This window comes from Anomaloglossus baeobatrachus, chromosome 10 (assembly GCF_048569485.1).
Source record: "Anomaloglossus baeobatrachus isolate aAnoBae1 chromosome 10, aAnoBae1.hap1, whole genome shotgun sequence".
Lineage (NCBI taxonomy): Eukaryota > Metazoa > Chordata > Amphibia > Anura > Aromobatidae > Anomaloglossus > Anomaloglossus baeobatrachus.
In genome coordinates, this window is record NC_134362.1 from 49,537,254 (window position 1) to 49,557,744 (window position 20,491).

Below are 20,491 nucleotides of genomic sequence, written 5' to 3' on the forward strand. Positions count from 1 at the left end.
CCTTAGGGAGCCTGCATTTTAGCTGGGCTCTCCTGTATTATGATTAGGTCCAGCTATGGATATAATAGGGATATAGTTCTTTCCTTATTTGTTCTCCCTCTTATTGCCATGCTGTTCATGTTTGTGTTTTGTCTGCATGTTTCTAATTACAAATGTTGTGGCAGCCTTATTCCCCCCTTTTTTTTCCCCCCTTTTTCCCCCTTTTCCCTGCCTGTATTTATTACATGGTAGTCATGCTCCAGTGTACGTTTCTTTTCCCACCCTGCATGTTTGTCATGGACACCATTGTGCCCTTTGGTCGCTGGCTACCAGGGGCGACCACTGCAATCTGTACTTTATTTATCATTTGTGTATAACCGCCCCCTATGGGGTTAATTATGCTTGCTGCTAGGTGCCATGTACAGTAAGGAGCCTTTCGGTTTCGGTCGTTATGTCCCGGATTTGTTGTGATCTATTTACATATCACTAAGGACGCTCCTGTCAGTGCAACCGGAAATGACCCTTTTTTTCAAAGTCTCATCTCTAATTGGTAGACTTAGCAGTCAGTTACGCTGACTTCCGGTCCGGGATCTCCCAGAATTATACCTGTTTGTGGGAGGGCTCCCGTGCAGGATTCCTATTGGCTCCTCTGCGTCCCAGTGTGGAACGCGGAAATACACAACACACATGGTGTTCTGCAGCCTCCAACTGCGCACAATGCTGGCGCGATGCGCTCCAACCTGGAACGCAAGGGGGCGGTATTTGTCGCCTTGGCAGTGACCTCAGACGCCGGCATGGTAGGGATTGATCGTCTTCATCATGTTCACTGTAAGTAGGGCGTTTTGCACAGATGTGGGGTTTTATACTGATTAAGGGTGTATAAAGGCATCAGTTCTATCAGAGACTGAGCGCCACCATTTGCCCAGCACACATAGGTCTATCACCTTTTTGGCCTGTGCTGATCCCTGCCACTGCAGGTCGATCTTTCCCATTTTTTTCCTCCTTCTCCCCTGAGGAACTCTCACTACTGAGAGGGAAACGCGTCGGGAGGAATTATTTGTTTGCTTTTTTGGTTGTGGGGCAGACATTCCATTTGGGTGCTGCCCTTGTCAGGGCGGAAGTTTATTCACGGGCACGACAGGGTTTGTAACATACCCTTCCACCTTATCCTTCCGGCCTGTGACCTCTCATTCTGGGACCGATGTGCAGTCCAGCTCATGGATGAAGCTTGGGTGAGATCAAGCCTATGCGCTGCTATGTGGCATTTTGTTCTTTGCACACTATATGCACTAGCACTTTACTATTGTTATTATTATTGATTTTATCTAGTCATCAGTAAAAGTTATGTTTTAGTCCCTGCTGTATTTCTATTAATTTTTGGACTATTGGGCATTACATCTTCTGCTTAGCAGACCTGCTGTTATACGTAAAAAGATACACCCTAAATCCCATCCCTGTCCCCAAACCTACATTCTTTATTCGTACTAGTGCTGGAGGGGAAATAATAAAAGAAAACCAGACGAAGGTTCATTTTAATTAGGATTTTGATATATAGACTGGACAGGGTCAAATAAAAAAAGAAAAAAGAAAGTTATAAATATTTATTTATTTTTGTTAATCTGTCCATATAGATTTGTTTTTGGGTTTGTATCTTTAATGTAATATCTTAGAAGTATTAAGGGAACCTGAGGACAAGTTAAGGAACAGTCTGGAATAGCGGAGATCGTTATGTAGACGATTGCAGATTGATCAGGTGATATAAGAAGAGGCTGGGGAAGGAATTTCTGGAGAGATGCCATCTTTTATTACAGTACCTAATGGAAGACAGAGCAGTGGCTGCAGCAAGGCTTGCTTCTCGGGTAGAAATGGTCTCATCTTGGCAGCGTAGAAGACAAACAGCATTTAATCTGCAGCCGCACAGACAGCTCATTAAACCTCTTTATTATAGGCCATTTATTAATCACATTTACCTCCCCCTCCCCATTGTATCGGGTACACAAGCCAATCAGGTGATCGGATGATCTCTGGGAAATTGGATAATATTTAGTCACATCTGTATATTATTGTGATGTGCCATTACATGACATGCTGAGAGGGATGAGTGTATATACTGTATATATATACTTTGGCCCTGCCGTGGTCACACTTGTGCGTGTGAAGGCTTTTGCATAGCACATTAATATTGATGAACATAGAAAATCTTCATGTCATGTTGAAAACTGCCAAATAAAATATTTTGGACAATGAGTATAAAACTAACGCCACAGCTCGAAGCCCATAGGATTGGTGGTCAATGCATTTTTTGGCAGTGAAGTGATGGGAGGGAAGTGGCACTTTGGTAGTGTTGATATTCATTAAAGCAACATTGTAATATTTCATTACATTCCTCGTTACCCACTTTCCCCCTTATCCCGATTTCGTGGGGCAGGGAGGGTGTCTCTCCTTCCACCTCTTCCTCCTGTCCTCTTCTTCCTCTTGCCTTTTGATACTTTTCCTTTCCCCCCTTTTTCATCGGTTTCCTTCTCCCCTTCACCTTTCTCACTCTGAGTATCTGAAGATTCATCAATGAAGGCCAAATTTTCTCCCCACTCCATGATTCGTCTTGCAGGATCTTCTTCCCTAAAAGAAGGAGTTAGCGGTGGTGTTACCGGTGCAATGGTGGGAACAGAAGTTGGAAGAGTTTGGGGTTCTACGTTCTCGTCGTCCTCATCTTCTGTCGTCTTTGCTTGTCTCCCTCCTTTGTTTTCCATCTCCATTTCCACCTCGTCTTCATCCCTTGGCTGTTCATCTGAATCTTGGTAACTCCCTTTCTGTCGCGTCATTCGTTCTTGGAAGTTAAGGCTTAGCCCCCGGTGAGGAAGCTTCATATCCGCTGTCATGCTTGCGGTCCAGTTTGCGGCATGAGCGGTTAGACCTCCCATCTGCAAAAATGGCAATGAAAGCTTTTTAGAATTCGCCAGTTATTATGTTGAAAGGTTCAGTACAATCATTCATTGTGTATGTTTAGTCAGATATTATTTTTTTTGGACAAGTTATGTAGAAATCATCGACGGCCAACATTTTTACAGATATTGGAAAACCATAACAGCCATTGCTATGAACCATAAAATGAAGAACATGACAAATAATAATTAAGGATGCTTCAAATACTCTTCCCATTTGCATGAATAAAAACAAATGAACAGATACCACGTGGTTGCCATCCATGCGTCATCTGAATATTAGCTAGTAATTATTGTTTAAAGGGAACCTGTCAGGTGCAATATGTACCCAGAACCACGAGCAGTTCTGGGTGTATATTGCTAATCCCTGCCTTACTGTCCCTGTATACACTAGCATAGATAAAGAGATCTATAGAAAAAGTATTTCTAAAGATCTTATACCATATGCTAATGAGGCCAGGGACTAGTCACAAGGGAATTAGTTCCCCCAACTAGTCCGCAATCTTAGCATGCTTAGCCCATTTGTCCGCATCTTAGCCCATTGCCCAACGTTCTAGGTGGTGACGCATGTACCTGTGTCCGTTGTCACGGCCTCAGACATCGGGTTTAGGCTCAGTGAGCAAGATCAGAAGTGACCGCACTTCTGGTCATGTGCACTATGAAGCCGGGTGTACGTGTCCCGGCTTCAGAGTGGTCTAGTGTGCTTGACCAGAAGTGCCTGGACTTCTGATCGTGCGCACCTACCCTAAACCTGGCGTATGAGGCTATGACAACTAACACAGGTACGCACGTCACACTGGGCAGTGGGCATTGGATAGCATGTTAGGCATGCCCTGTGGGCATGCTAAGAGGGCAGACTAGTTGGGGGAAGAAACGCCCTTGTATCTAATCCCCGGGCTCATTAGCATATCATAAAGGATCTTTAGAAATACTTTTTCTAAAGCTCTCTATATCTATGCTACTAGATACAGGGACAGTTAGGCAGGGATTAGACATATGCACCCAGGACTGCTCGTGGTTCTGGGTGCATATTGCCCCTGACAGGTTCCCTTTGAGGCTATGTGCGCATCCTGAGTATTTGCACCAAATCTGCTACTCTTGGCAGAATAAAATGTGCATAATTGCCACGTTTTTTCCATGCGTTTTCTATGCATTCTGGAGTGGAAAAATGCTGAAAGAATGGACATGCTGCCGATTTATTTCTGCACCAAATCTGCAAGGGAAAAAAAAGCAACGTAAACAAAACTTCAGGATTCTCATAGGCTTTGCTGGCATAAGGATAAGTATGCAGATTTGTGACAAAACTGTATTAAAAAACACATCACAAAATGTGATAAAAATGCACTGTGCACATACCCTTTGGCTACACTCCCAAGGTACGAAAACACAAGTGGATTTTCCAGTGCGTATTGACTTGCAAAAAATCCATTGTATTTTATAGTGCCAGCAAAGTACATAGGATTTTAAGAAACCTCATGCACCTGCTGCGAAAATTAACTGCAACGTAAAGTGACAGGAGTTGCGATTTTGAGATCCCTTAGCATGTCCACTTATGCTGCAGACATTGGTGCGACTTTCAACCATGTAAAAATGTGAAATGTGCGAGTTCCCTGCACCTGTTTCACAATGATATCTGTGAGGTATATACCACTGCAGGACCTTGGCTACAAATATGTTCTGTAGTATCCTAATAAATATAATAAATAGGAGAAGCTTGCAAGTTGAATTTTTATATGCATATAATAAAAACAGATGCCTTACTAATAAAAAACAAAAAAAACCCAGACTCTTTAACAACAGATGGATGAAAATTGTATTCAGCACATGTATGGAAAAAAAACAAAACAAAACAGAGGTTTGAATCATACTTTACTTTTATTGCTGCTCACCCCAGTGCCTACTTTAGCTGGATGTGCATTGGATGACGCTCATCCAACTGAAATGCATTGTTTCCCAGAGAGCCATCAGGTCCCTGCACTGCAATAGACGTTGCCAGCCAAACAGTGGCCAGCAAGTGATGTCAGCATTCCCATTACTGGGGGTGCACGACAGTGATGTCATATGCCATAGTACACACACTGATATCAGCTGCCAGCCACTGTTTGGCTGGAAACGTGTATTGCAGTGCAAGGATCCGACAGGGAGGACCACAAGCTATGTAGAAGCTGGGGAAGGTTAGTAAAAGGTTTTGGGTTTTTTTATGCATTGGAGACAGAATGGGGTTATATATACAAGGAAGGGGCCCAGGATGAGGACATATATACCAGGATAGGGGATATATATCAAAGTGGGGAACACATATACCAGGATCAGGACATATATACCTGGAAGGGAACATATATACCAGAATGGGGGACATATATACCAGGAAAGGACCAAGTACGTCCTTGGTCGTGAAAGGGTTAAGGGCACTCACCTTAGCCCAAGGGTCTTAATAAGCAATTAAGGTTTGTATGTTTAATTCAATTTGTCTAATCATAATGGTGTTCACATACTGGGTACCTTGGTGTGTTTGGGACCTTCCATCAGATATAGGCTCTAGTGGCCACTGTTGTTTTCTCTCTTAGACATTTGGCTTTCTCCTAATATGGTATATTATGTTTTTATTCTGGGTATACTCCTATATTGTCATTTTGTCCAATTAACTATCAACCTTTTCTTTTTAGTTTATCCCCAATGTGCTTTTATTTTTCTTCACATGAATATGATATTGCCCCAATGATATTACTGACTAGCTGTAGTACTCGGCATTGCCCTGGATAATAACTGTCTCTCTCCCACTCTCCCTCTCTGTCTCTCTCTCTCTCTTTCTGTCTCCCTGTCTGTCTGTCTCTCTGTTTCTCTCTCTCTCTCTCTGTCTGTCTCTCTGTCTCTCTCTGTCTTTCTGTCTCCTTCTTTGGCTTTCTGTCTCTCTCTCTCTCTCTCTGTCTTTCTGTCTCCCTGTCTGTCTCTCTCTGTCTCTGTCTGTCTCTCTCTGTCTCTCTTTCTGTCTCTCTCTATCCATCTGTCTCCTCTCTGTCTGCCTCTCTATCTGCCTATCTCTCTGTCTGCTTTTCTCTCTGTCTCTCTCTGTCTGCCTCTCTATGTCTGTCTCTAACTCTCTGTTTCTCTCTGTCTGTCTCTGTCTGTCTCTGTCTCTCTCTGTCTACTTATCTCTGTCTCTGTCTGTCTCTCTCTATTTATTTCTTTTACTCAATGTCGCTGTCTGCTTATCTCTATCTGTCTGTGTCTGTCTCTCTGTGTCTATCTCTCTATTTATCTCTCTTACTCTCTGTCTGTCTCTCTATCTCTCTATCTGTCTCTGTCACTCTCTCTGACTCTCTGTCTGCCTCTTTCGGTCTGTCTCTCTCTCTCTGTCTGTCACTCTCTCTGATTCTCTGTCTCTCTATATCTGTCTGTCTCTCTTTATCTCTCTGTTTCTCCCTCTGACTCTCTGACCTCTATCTCTCTGTTTCTCTCTCTGACTCTCTGTCTGTCTGTCTCTCTGTCCATGTCCCTGTCTAGCTCTCTATCTCTTGCTCTGTCTATTTCTCTCTATCTCGCTCTCAATGACTCTCTGTCTCTATCTGACTGTCTGTCTTTCTCTCTGACTCTATGTCTGTCTCTCTGTCTGTCTCGTTATCTCTCTGTCTCTCTCTGTCCATCTCTACACCAAAATCACATTATCTCACACATAAGCTTCTAATACTTACAATTTCCTTTGTTCCTATAGCAACCAATCACAGCTCCTTTTAATGACCTGTAGCTCCCACCTCCATTGACTTTAATGGAGGCAGTTTTTTTGGTGAATAACTGTAAAGTGCTGGGTTAAATTTTCCCCTCAAAACATAGTCTACGATAGTCGGGATTGTAAATGCGACAGTGTGGATACACACATACACACACACACACACACACATAAACATTCACTCAGCTTTATATATTAGATGGTAGTCTTGTTTATGTATACTAAAGACGCAGCATAGATTTGGGGGCTTGCAATATCTGTTTTAAATACGCACATGCAATAGGTGGGTACATCTACTGAAATGCATTTGCGTTCCTCTTTCTATAAAGATGTCCTACTTCCTGTCCCTGTGAATGCCACCTGATGCATTGTAATCAATGGAGCGCAACCTGCGTTCCATAGTCCCTAATGACATCACTTCCAGTGTGCGGCATACTCTGGTGCTCATAATGTGTTCCACCGTGCATGATAATGTCACTTCTTATCCTTGGCTCTCAATGTGGCGGGGAATATGAAAGAGCTGCCATCAATCTCTTCCGGTGGTGGCAATATCCAGTGGTGCACAATAGGACATGCCAGATTCGTTTCTCCTCCAACATCATCTGATGAGGGAGAGTTGGGAGGCCCTGGTACCCATAGCATCTTCGGCCAATGTTACGCTAATATTTAAGTGAACTACTTGAAAAAATACATTTACCTTGATTAATTTGGCATTGTAGCTTACCTCTGCTCGGGTTTTTCTGGACAGAACCCTCAGCCAGTTTCCTATCATTGTGAGAATTGAAGCAAAGTAGGCAAGACCAAGCAATATCCAGAACCAAACCAATGGTTTGTACCACGTGTGCTCATTTCCAGCACTGTCACCTACAAGACAGCGAGTGATGAGACTCAGTGATGGAATAATATATAATGTACATCAATATTTTGATCCTATTACTGTACTGAGACATTGAAAATCAGAAAAATAAAACATTATTTGACTGGAGAACAATGGTACAATGATGAATGTCATAGGCTCAGTGATGGGTATCATGTTTAGCTTGCACACTGGGGCTATTTCTTCTGCCATTGTACCCTAAAGTCACCAAGTTTCAGGTAATAGGTGGCTAACCCCCACCTGTTTACACCTGATCTTCGGAGACTACAGGCTCATTCACAGGTTTCATTGGCTAAGAAGGACATCCAGCTATGGGACGGAATAAAGTTGACTAGCTGGGGCCAAATAAATCTAGTTTGGCTCTGACATTGGTGGTTACTTAGAAGTCAAGGGAGGGCTTTGAAAATCAGGAACAATCAGCAACCCAGCACAAAAAAGGTTGTAGCGCCGGCATCTCTGCCGAGATGCCGACTTACTTACCGCTCCAGCCGGATCGCGTCCTTCCCCCCACTTCCCCACTTCCCCGGCCATCCACCTGTGCTGCTGTCTCCTTACTCGTCAAGGGCCTGTGCACGCAGCCCAGGTCTCCTGGGAGTGTGCTTAGGGCACGCGCTCACTGGCCCTCCTTTTAAAGGCCTGGCAAGCTATTTCTCAAAAATGCCTCTCAGCCTATGTCTGAGAGGCACTGTGTACTTAAGGGGAACCTGTCATCAGAATTTTCGCTATTAAACTAAAAGAATCCCCTTCTGCAGCTCCTGGGCTGCATTCTATAAAGGTTCCTCTTGCTGCTGGCCCCCCTTTCAGACCTAAATAACAACTTTAAAAATCTTACCTTTTGCTATGGTAATGAGGTTTGCTGGCCACGGGGGCGGGCTGTATTTCATCCGTTATTCCCCCTCCTGCTGCTGTTCGCCATCCCCCAGTGTTCATTTACATATATGAAGCCGCCGCCCACATCTTCCACTGTGCTCCTGAAGTCTCGCGCTTGCGCAGTTGCACTATCGCGGACTGAGCGCTGTTTTCAAATCGCGAGCGCCGGTGATGTTATTGCGCAGAAGCGAGATTACCCGCCCATAATCTCGTGCCCACGCTTTTACCTCTGCCTCTACCGTTAAGCGCATAATGGTAGAGACAGAGGTAAAAACGCGGGCACAAGATTATGGGCGGGTACTTGGATGACGCTGGTGATGACATTCACAGCGCCGCCCATAATCTCGCGCCTGCGCAATAACATCAGCGGTGCTCGCGATTTGAAAACAGTGCTTAGTCCCGCGATAGTGCCACTGCGCATGCACGAGACTTCAGGAGCACTGCGGAAGATGTGGGCGGCAGCCTCATCTATGTAAATGAACACTGGGGGACGGCGAACAGCTGCAGGAGGGGGAATAACGGACGAAATACATCTCACCCGCGTGGCCAGCAAACCTCATTACCATAGCAAAAGGTAGGATTTTATAAATCTGTTATTTAGGTCTGAAAGGGGGGCCAGCAGCAAGATGAACCTTTCTAGAAGCAGCCCAGGAGCTGCACAAGGGGATTCTTTTAGTTTAATAGCGAAAATTCTGGTAACAGGTTCCCTTTAAGGCACCCTCGCATTAGAGGAGGGGCCTGCACATCATTCTCAGTTAGTAAGTCAGACTCCAGTCTGCTAGCTAGTTAGTTGTCAGGTCCTGAGCTCCTTTTCCATTATCCCTGTGTCCGTCCCCTTTACCTGAGTCTGCCTTCCCATACCAGCATATCCCTGTCATACCCACCATTCCTGTCCGTACCCGCCTGGTTAGCCTACCTCTGTCACCCCGCCTGTACCCATCTATCCCAGGGTCAGTCACCTGTCCTGAAGGTCAACTGCTATAGTCCTGGTCACTGCCTTGGGAGTGGTACCTGGTGTCCGCCTCATGTTGGACGCTTAGTAAAGCCCCTCCCACTAGTGGGTCAACTAATCCCGTTCACTGCCCTTACACCGGCTGTGAGCACTACAAATAGCTTAAGGGGACCCTGTCGCCTCAGAAATGCCATATACTTGCAGATATAGGGTTATTCTGTAATTAAATAGCATTTAAATCCTGTGTTGCCAGATTACAGGAAGCACAGCTGCAGGGAGAAAATGAACTTATATCGTCCCTGTTGCTACTTGATTCCAATCTTTGGGGCACTGCAAAGCAAGCTGTCAATCAAAGTCCTAGGGAGTGATTACATGATGATCATAGTATATTGATAATCACTCTCTGCCTAGCCCTTATGAGTGGACGGAAGCAGCTGTAGGGAGGACAAAAGTTCATTTTTTCCTCTATAACCATTGTTACAATACAGAATTTAAATATTATTTTTTTGCAAAATAACCCTATGTCTGATGATAATTAGCATTTCTGGATCTGACAGGTACTCTCTAATATAAACTTTACAGACAAAGGTATTAGGACACCTACACATAATAATTACGAGAGCTTTTATGGCATCTAATTCTATATCCATTGATATTAATATGGAGTTATTCCCTTTCCAGCTCTTTTGGGAGGGATTTCTACCAGATTTTACAGCATATCTTTATGATTTGTCACCCATTCATTCTGCAGAGCAGTTGAGAGGACAGACACTGATGTTGGAGGAGAACAGGGCTCACAATCTCCGGTCTAATTCACCCTAGAGGTGTTGGATCTGGTTGACGTCATGTTCTTCCACAACCGATTCCCCCAACCACACAATGGTGGCTCTTATTACAGGCTGCGCTGGTATCAGTAAGCTCTTTGCCACCAGCCGTTCTGTCACATGTTAGTAATGTCAGATGGCATGCGAGGGGTCAGATTTTATACATTGTGGGCAATGAGACTGGAGGAAAAACCTGAATTCAGTAATTAAAAGCTACAGTTAGGTCCAGAAATATTTGGACAGTGACACAATTTTGGCGAGTTGGGCTCTGCATGCCACCACATTGGATTTGAAATGAAACCTATACAACAGAATTCAAGTGCAGATTGTAACGTTTAATTTGAAGGTTTGAACAAAAATATCTGATAGAAATTGTAGGAATTGTCACATTTCTTTACAAACACTCCACATTTTAGGAGGTCAAAAGTAATTGGACAAATAAACCAAACCCAAACAAAATATTTTTATTTTCAATATTTTGTTGCGAATCCTTTGGAGGCAATCACTGCCTTAAGTCTGGAACCCATGGACATCACCAAACGCTGGGTTTCCTCCTTCTTAATGCTTTGCCAGGCCTTTACAGCCGCAGCCTTCAGGTCTTGCTTGTTTGTGGGTCTTTCCGTCTTAAGTCTGGATTTGAGCAAGTGAAATGCATGCTCAATTGGGTTAAGATCTGGTGATTGACTTGGCCATTGCAGAATGTTCCACTTTTTTGCACTCATGAACTCCTGGGTAGCTTTGGCTGTATGCTTGCGGTCATTGTCCATCTGTACTATGAAGCGCCGTCCGATCAACTTTGCGGCATTTGGCTGAATCTGGGCTGAAAGTATATCCCGGTACACTTCAGAATTCATCCGGCTACTCTTGTCTGCTGTTATGTCATCAATAAACACAAGTGACCCAGTGCCATTGAAAGCCATGCATGCCCATGCCATCACGTTGCCTCCACCATGTTTTACAGAGGATGTGGTGTGCCTTGGATCATGTGCCGTTCCCTTTCTTCTCCAAACTTTTTTCTTCCCATCATTCTGGTACAGGTTGATCTTTGTCTCATCTGTCCATAGAATACTTTTCCAGAACTGAGCTGGCTTCATGAGGTGTTTTTCAGCAAATTTAACTCTGGCCTGTCTATTTTTGGAATTGATGAATGGTTTGCATCTAGATGTGAACCCTTTGTATTTACTTTCATGGAGTCTTCTCTTTACAGTTGACTTAGAGACAGATACACCTACTTCACTGAGAGTGTTCTGGACTTCAGTTGATGTTGTGAACGGGTTCTTCTTCACCAAAGAAAGTATGCGGCGATCATCCACCACTGTTGTCATCCGTGGACGCCCAGGCCTTTTTGAGTTCCCAAGCTCACCAGTCAATTTCTTTTTTCTCAGAATGTACCCGACTGTTGATTTTGCTACTCCAAGCATGTCTGCTATCTCTTTGATGGATTTTTTCTTTTTTTTCAGCCTCAGGATGTTCTGCTTCACCTCAATTGAGAGTTCCTTAGACCGCATGTTGTCTGGTCATAGCAACAGCTTCCAAATGCAAAACCACACACCTGTAATCAACCCCAGACCTTTTAACTACTTCATTGATTACAGGTTAACGAGGGAGACGCCTTCAGAGTTAATTGCAGCCCTTAGAGTCCCTTGTCCAATTACTTTTGATCCCTTGAAAAAGAGGAGGCTATGCATTACAGAGCTATGATTCCTAAACCCTTTCTCCGATTTGGATGTGAAAACTCTCATATTGCAGCTGGGAGTGTGCACTTTCAGCCCATATTATATATATAATTGTATTTCTCAACATGTTTTTGTAAACAGCTAAAATAACAAAACTTGTGTCACTGTCCAAATATTTCTGGACCTAACTGTATGTCCCAATATTTTTGTCCTTACCGTCCTCCTCTTATACATAGGCTGTCTAGGGTATTATGGCTTCCTTTGACAACAATTAGGGCACCCAGGTAAAAGGCAAATTGCAAGAAACTGCCATGTGTCGGAATAGGGAAGTCTATTCCTGAGATAAATAGAGTTTCATGCCAAGCCACAAGCAAGCAATTCTTCTGTTAATGCATTCTCGCTCCAATGTTACTAGATTGCTAGAACACAATAGTCTTCAGATTTCAACCTATCCTGACCCCACAATTAGCCATCAAAGCAAAAGCCTCTTAGGTACATTAAACGTTAAGAAAAAACTTTATTAATCGACCACGATGTTACCAAAAGATATTCAAATCTTATTTATATACCTATTTAAATACTTAATTTGTGAAATATATAATGTAGCAAAATGGCCAAATGCAATATGAAAGTGTCCTATGCCTTCAAATGCTTGGAATGCCTTCCTGAGCCAAGGGGTTTTGTTTTTTGTTGTTTTTTTTTAAAGAGACAAATTTTGGGGGGCAAAAATCCTTTAAAGGGTTGACCAAAAGACTATATACTGTATATCACAGTATAGGTGATACATATATAGGGTCTAGTTTCTGAGATCCCCAGTGATCTTGAAAACAAGAGTAGAAAATTGCCCTGTGGGAATGAAACAGTACTGAGCATGTGCAACTACTGCTCCATTCTCTGTAGACAGGAATGGTGGTTGCACATGCTCACTACTGCTTCATTCACACAGGGGAATCTGTTGAAATATTAGCAGTTGGACTCTAAGTGATCATACATTTATCATCAGTCCTATAGATAATATTACATGGAATTTTGCACATAGTTCGCCGACTGTCATGGCGGTGTGCTCTGTTCATATTGCAGATACTGACACTCCTTCTGATGGTTTCTATGATGTCTAGGATCAACACAGGCAGACTCGGGCTTCGACCTGCTGTGTGCTGATTTATAGGCAGGATAGCAAGAGTTAATCTCTGCTGGTTTCCTTGCTCCTTTGATCACATGTTGTAGGGGGACCTATCACATCTGCTCCCCTCCTATTTGTGCTGGTTGAATTCTTCCACCCATGCCAGCTATAGTTTGTTTTATGTTGATCTGTGAGGTGTGGTGTCCCAGAATTTCTGGTGAAAATTGTGCTCATTGCTTGGTGTGGTTGTGTTTAACCCTGTTGTTGTGTAGCTTCCTTCCAACTCTTGTTTTTCCTCCTGAATCTCTTATTGTCTTCACCTTTGTGTGTGTGCTGTGTGACAGAGTTTTGCTTTTCCCTTCTCTGTCTTTATCTGTGGGTTTCATCATATTCCTGTCTCTCCCTGAGGGGAGGGGGGACTCAGATCAGGAGTAGTAAGGAGCAAAACCAGGAAGGAGACTCAGACCTCTCCACCATCAGGAGTATCCCTGAGGTTACTTCTTGTTCAAGCGTCCGGGAACCGACCCGCTGACTGTCATCTAAATCAGCCACAGTTGCTATAGAGGTGAGCTGAACCTACACTTACAATTTTTATTCTAGCATAGGGCCCCCTAGTTTGAGGGACAGCTTAGGAGCCCTGGTTCCCCGCTATCTCACAGTCATCGCAACAGATAGATGATACAAGTTGTTCTTGGGACAAACCCTATGAAAAATCAATGTTGTGAAGAACCATGTGCTCATACAAGTGTATAAACCTAACGGCGCTTCTGCATGCGTCCAATTACCTAATTTACCTTTTTGAATGACTAAAGGCTGCTTTACACGCAACGACATCGCTAATGCGATGTTGTTGGGGTCACGGAATTCGTGACGTACATCCGGCCTCGTTAGCAACATCGTTGTGTGTGACACGTACGAACGACCGCTAACGAGCAAAAATACCCATCTTATCGCTGCTCGTTGACACGCTGTCCAGTTCCCAAATATCGTTGCTGCTACAGGTACGATGTTATTCATCGTTCCTGCGGCAGCACACATCGCTATGTGTGACACCGCAGGAACGAGTTACCTCACCTTACCTGCGGCCGCCCGCAATGAGGAAGGAAGGAGGTGGGCGAGATGTTCGTGCCGCTCATCTCCGTCCCTCCACTTCGATTGGGCGGCCGCCTAGTGACGTCGCTGTGACGCCGAACGAACCGCCTCCTTAGAAAGGAGGAGGTTCACCGGTCACAGCGATGTCGCTAGGCAGGTAAGTGGTGTGACGGGTCCGAGCGATTTTGTGCGCCACGGGCAGCAATTTGCCCGTGACGCATAACCAACGGGGGCGGGTACGCACGCTAGCGATCTCGCTAGCGAGATTGCAGCGTGTAAAGCGGCCTTAAAAGAAGATATCTTTAAAACGATTTAGAACTAATACATATGTTGTAATATTCTAGAACTTTGGATGCAAAATAAAAAAAACACCACAATGTTTATTTGCTGAAATCTTATACCCCTTTAAATTTTGATGTAGGAGAGAAACAGTTCTGTTTATATTGGGGAATTAATGTCAAAGGCAAACAACTCTATCCTGTATTATTAACTACAATACAGCTGTTATTAATGGTAATAAAGTGGCTCTGTAAACTCTGTCCAAGTCTATACAGCAAAGCTGAAACATGATTTGTTGAAAAAAGTGAAATGTCAGTCTAGCGTGTACACTATAAAAATAAATTATATTTTTTTTATGGCTAGTCAAATAGAAAATTAAAACAAAAAAATAAAAAAGCTAAAGATTTCCCCCTGTTAAATTTTTGGAGAGGGGTGGGAAACCTGATTAGGAACATAGTAGATATTTTCTTCAATTTCAGTGTAGACAAATGTACATATGGTTGGAATGAATAGTATAATTATATTAAAGCGCATCATACAATAGAATGGTATACCTGCCACGTAGTCACCAAAGCCAATTGTGGTAAGGGTGATGACCACGAAGTAAATGGCCTCTAGTAGGGTCCACTCCTCGATTTCTTGGAAGACTAAAGTTGGAATAAGGACGAAGAGTACACAACCAATAAGGATGAAGAGTACAGCCGAGATAACTCGAACAATGGTCGGTGAGACGCGCCACTTCTGTGTACAGAAAGAAGACAAGGAAGACATATGACAAGCTGAAGCTTATTTACATTCACCAACTGAAATCAATCATCAAGTGATACAAAAATGTTAGGTACAGTTGAAATAAAAAATATTCATCCCCATTGCAGATTAGGTTTATTCTAAATCAGTATGCAACTTACTGTGTAAACTGAAACCTCAGTACCTGCTGCTTCCAGATCTTTCACAGGCACTCAAGAGGTTTTCACCATCGGAGGCAGGTAATAGAGGCTTCCTTCTGGGATGACCATAGTGAGAGCTGTTCCAGTAGCCCATGTTCTTAATCTAATTATGGTGCTGTATCATCACTTTTTTTTATCCTCATGTTCTTAATCTGATTGCCTTCAGCAAACTGTATGCTTTCTTGCCCATCATCTTTAGAAGAGTCTTCCTTCTGGGACGACAGCCATGCAAACCAATTTGATGCAGTGTATGGTCTGAGCACTGACAGGCAGACCCCACCACCCCTGTAACCCCTGCAGTAATGATGGCAGCACTCATCTGTCTATTTTGAAAAGACAACCTCTGGATATGACGTTGAGCACGTGCACTCAACTTCTTTGGTTGTCCATGCCGAGGCCTGTTCTGAGTGGATCCTGTCTTGTTATACCACTGTATGGTCTTGGCCACCGTGCTGCAGCTCAGTCTCAGGATGTTGGCACTCTTCTTATTGCCTCGGTCATCTTTATGTAGAGCAACAATTCCTTTTTTTTCAGATCATCAGAGAATTCTTTGCCATGAAGGGCCATGTGCTGAACTTCCAGTGACCAGTATGAGAGAGTGTGTGAGAGATAACACCAAATGTAACACCCCTGCTCCCCATTCACACCTGATGCCTTGTAACACTAATGAGTCACATGACACTGGGGAGGGAAAATGGCTAATGGGGCACATTTTGGCTATTTTCACTTGGGGGTGTACTCACTTTTGTTGCCAGCGGTTTAGACACTAATGGCTGTGTGGTGAATTATTTAGAGGACACCAAACTTTGCTTCCAACTGTATCTCTAGTAAAATTCACTGCCTTGGTGTCTTTTTGTATCATTTATTTTGTTTGTTCATGGCAATGAACTTTTTGGAACCCCTAAATATTAATTTAACTTGAGATCGTTGCCCATGATGAATAAGTAATGCGGGCTTTACACGAGACGATCTATCGTGCGATGCATCGTCAGGGTCACGGTTTTCGTGACGCACATCCGGCATCGTTCACGACGTCGTCTCGTGTGACACCTCCGAGCGACACAGTATCGCTCACAAATCGTGAGTCGTGTACTCGTCGCTCAGTTTTAAAAAATTGTTTAATTTAAATGGCGACGGTTGTTCATTGTTCCCGTGGCAGCACACATCGCTCCGTGTGACACCCCGGGAACGATGAACACAGCTTACCTGCGTCCCGCGGCACCCGCCGGCTATGCGGAGGGAAGGAGGTGGGCGGGATGTTTACGTCCCGCTCATCTCCGCCCCTCCGCTTCTATTGGCCGGCGGCTGTGTGACGTCGCTGTGACGCCGAACGTCCCTCCCCCTCTAGGAAGAGGACGTTCGCCGCCCACAGCGAGGTCGCTCAGCAGGTAAGTGCGTGTGACGGGGGTTTCACGACTTTTTTGCGACACGGGCAGCGATTTGCCCGTGACGCACAAACAACGGGGACGGGTACGATCGATCGTGAAATCGCACGATCGGTCGACTCGTGTAAAGCAGGCTTAAGATTCTTCAGGACACAACCATAAGTTGGTGTCTGTGTATTTGCAGCAGGTTACAACAGCCAGAGAGACTCTACTGAGTATTAAATATGTTTGTAATGAAGGGAATTAATACTTCTGACATTCCGGTGATCATTAAAGCTGGGATTTGATGCTGGATTCGGAGAAAACACTTGGTATATTAGTTGAATTGCGTTATTTATATTGTTTTTGTTTCATTGATTTATTGCCAACAGCAGAAAGCATTTACATTTTTCTAATCAACTAAATTTGCAATGATGGTTTAATAATTTTACTCTTTTGTTACTCACAAATACCTATGAGCAAGTGGTGCACAATGCAAATATGTGCTGTCTATATGTCAAAAAGATACATACACCGTGCATATACAAAGAGTGAATGTATATAGTCACCAGAAGTGAAAATCTACTTGAAGACACAAGCCCAGCAGTAGTAGATCTTATTGTCCAATCCAAGTATAATCTAGATCGTCAGTGTTTGATCCCTGATTAGCCAAATGAAAAAGCCATAGCCTTCAAAGGAGTCTTTTTCTTGGTTTAGACACTCAAAGTATTGTGTCCATATTGGAATCTTTGTCTCATATTGCAGCTCATACCAATTATGGAAATGTCAATAGAAATAAATTATTACTGTATAGCCAACATTTGTCCTAAAGGGAACACATGCTTAACAGCCTGTTAAACTAGGTAAGGTGAAGTACCAAGCGAGCGGCAAAAGGGAAGGGAAGGGGACCCCTGCGCCTACAGAAGGGGGAGTTGGTGACCCCTGACCAAACCTATTGCTGGTTCATGCGGTCCTTCACCACCCTAGATAGGTTCCGCATTTATGAGCCAAGCCGGATACCTGACCCTAGGTATCCCTAGTGCAGGGCGCTAAATAGGGATGGGTGGGATGAGCTCTTCGCCGACCCCACTAAACACTAAATGAAGATACAAGGGGGACACACGGGGAAAAGTACATGAACTACTTATCCACAGATGACTCAAGTAGACGTTCAGCAAAGCTTCAGCAATGATACCACAGAGGAGTACAAGCCACATGCCTGCAACCAGAGCTTGAATGAACTGAAAATATCACCAGCACCAGTCTAGGGAAGAAGGGAGTATTTAAGCACAAAGAGAATGCTGATGATCAGCAGCTGGTTGGAAGGCGAGCTCCTGGTGGGTCCAAAATAGGAAGAGATGAATCCAGCAGGAATATACCTATACCAATGAATACTGACAGCAGTAATAATAAAAAGTCAGGGAGCAGTTTGCGTAGCCAAACACTGTGACCTTCTATGGCCAGAAACCACATGATTGTCTGACACCCGTGACACAGCTCTGAGGGCTCACAGCTGCCGATCAAAAACCTCCAGACCAGGTGATTGCAATGTTGTCTCTGATGGAGAAATAACAAGGGGTGTCCCCTCCCTATAATCAGTATTGATCACAGCCCAACTGCTCTACCCACATGATTACTGTGACAATATAAGTATTGTGCTAGAATTAAAAGGGTTAATATCCAAATTCCCAATAATTCTGCAGGATGCAAGTAAGACATTGAGGCAAATTATCTGCAAGCTTGTGCTTCTCATATCCTGATACCAGAAGAAAGATTTATGTCTCTTCGAAGTGGAAACTATCCAGTCAGCTAAATGAAATTACTTGATTAATAATTTGCAATGATATTGTATATCCATGTGTACAGAACAGCAAGGTAAAATGGAAGATCTTCCCATCGTATTAACTTTATATGATAGGAATGATAATGATTGCACTAACTAAAGTGAAAATGTCACGGAGGTGTTGGGGGTAACTTGAGCATGGACCCATAAACTGGCCCTCAGACTGGGGTCCCTGCGCTGTCCCTTATCCAAGAGTTACACTTGATGGTAGCTAGGTCTGGACCGCCAGAATGACCCTAACTCCTGTCCAAACCCTGATCTAACACATTGGAGCCTATGGAGAACTGATCCGTTAACTGATTCCTATTTATCTTCCATTTTTCTTGCATTTGTAACTGATCAGTTTTTTTCTACAGGATCTGTTTCAAATGGAAGATAAATAGCAATCCGATAACAGATCCGTTTTCCATAGACTCCAATGTTAAAATGTTTTGTTGTGGAGCAATTTCTATTTTTCAGTGGTATGATTTTGGAGTACATATAACTTTTTGATTCACTATTGTTAATTCTTTATGGAACTAAAACAACAATTCTGTACTTTTTAATTTATATTGTGAATTTCACACCATTCACTAAGCAGAAAAATTAATACGTTAACTTGATAGTGGACTTTTACCATTACAGTTATACTATATATATTATTTATTTTTTTATTTATTTTTTATTTTATTACTTTTTATTTCACTGCTTGAAATAGTCATTGATTTTGGATTCTAAGAGCCATAACTTTTACTTCTATCAAATAAATTGAGTTTATTTTTTTCAAGACATGCTGTACTATTTTATAGCACATAGAACTTTTTTATCACTTTTTATTCTAGTGACTCCTGACGAAACCTACTGCTGGTCCCTGGGATCCCTCACCACTCTAGATAGGTTCTGCACCTATGCGCCGAGCCGGATACCTGATCCTGGGTATCCCTCGTGCTGGGTCCTAAATAGGGAACGGGTGGGATCAGCTTTCTATCAACCCCTCTAAACAACTATAGAAGACACAAGGGGGACACACAGGGGGAAAGTATGATCTACTTTTCCACAGATGACACAGGTAGAAGTTCAGCAAAGTTTCAGCAACAATAACACAGATGAGTGCAAGCCACCTGCTTGCACCCAGAGCTAGAATAAACTGAATATTATCAGCATAAGTCCAGGGGAAATGAGGGCATTTAAACCCAAAGGGACGAGGACCTCTACTGGGTCTTAAAGGGAAAAGGATGAAAACCCAGCAGAGGAGCTACTGAAACACTGAGTACTGACAGCAGGAACAGTAGAAAGTCAGGGAGCATTTTGTGCAGCCAAACACTGTGACCTTCTATTGTCGGACACCCTTTACAGTTCATTTGTTACTCCTCCTGAATTAACAACACAGTGTTACCTTTCTCCTGGTCAAATAGGAGTGTCCATACAAAGTATGAAACTTCCAGCACTGATTTTACATAGTCAGGATAAGGACACTCCCCAACTGGTAACACCCATTTGACAATGGAGGAATAACAAAGGAACACCGTAGTGCTCCAGAATTTATATTTTACTGAAAAAACAGCCATTTACTAAAAGCGACATGTAATGAGAGCTGACAGCTCCTCTTTCCAAAAAATAAAAATAAGTAAGCAAAGTAATATTACCTAGATATTTTTAGTATATAATAGTATACCATATAGTATAATATAATATAAAATATAATAATAATAATAATAATAATGGAAAAATATAATATATAATAATATAAAAATAATAATACAATATAAAAATAATATAAGCGTATTATAATAATAATAATAATAATAATAATAATAATAATAATAATAATAATAATATAAATAATATAATAATAAATAAAAATAATAAAATAGTATATAATAGCTAGTTATTAGCTATTGAAGTATTATAGCAATATTATTAGAGACAGTGACACTTAAAGTAGCTGTGCTATGTCAATTAGCTTTTGACTCAATTAATACATTTTCTAGGGTCAAACTAACAAGAATATATGAAT

At 42.8% G+C, this 20,491-nt stretch overlaps 1 protein-coding gene across 3 annotated transcripts in view; it reads right to left on the reverse strand.

The window, feature by feature from the left end:
* Positions 1-1,382: 1,382 nt before the first annotated feature.
* Positions 1,383-20,491, reverse strand: part of KCNK4 (potassium two pore domain channel subfamily K member 4) — a 56,526-nt gene continuing 37,417 nt past the window's right edge. For all 3 annotated transcript variants that reach the window (XM_075325864.1, XM_075325866.1, XM_075325865.1), the window contains exons 5-7: positions 14,896-15,082; positions 7,373-7,512; positions 1,383-2,900 (exon numbers count right to left, since the gene is read on the reverse strand). In XM_075325864.1, the coding sequence (XP_075181979.1) occupies positions 2,370-2,900; positions 7,373-7,512; positions 14,896-15,082 (858 nt within the window). In that variant the 3' untranslated portion in view covers positions 1,383-2,369. The remainder of the gene's footprint in view (positions 2,901-7,372; positions 7,513-14,895; positions 15,083-20,491) is intronic.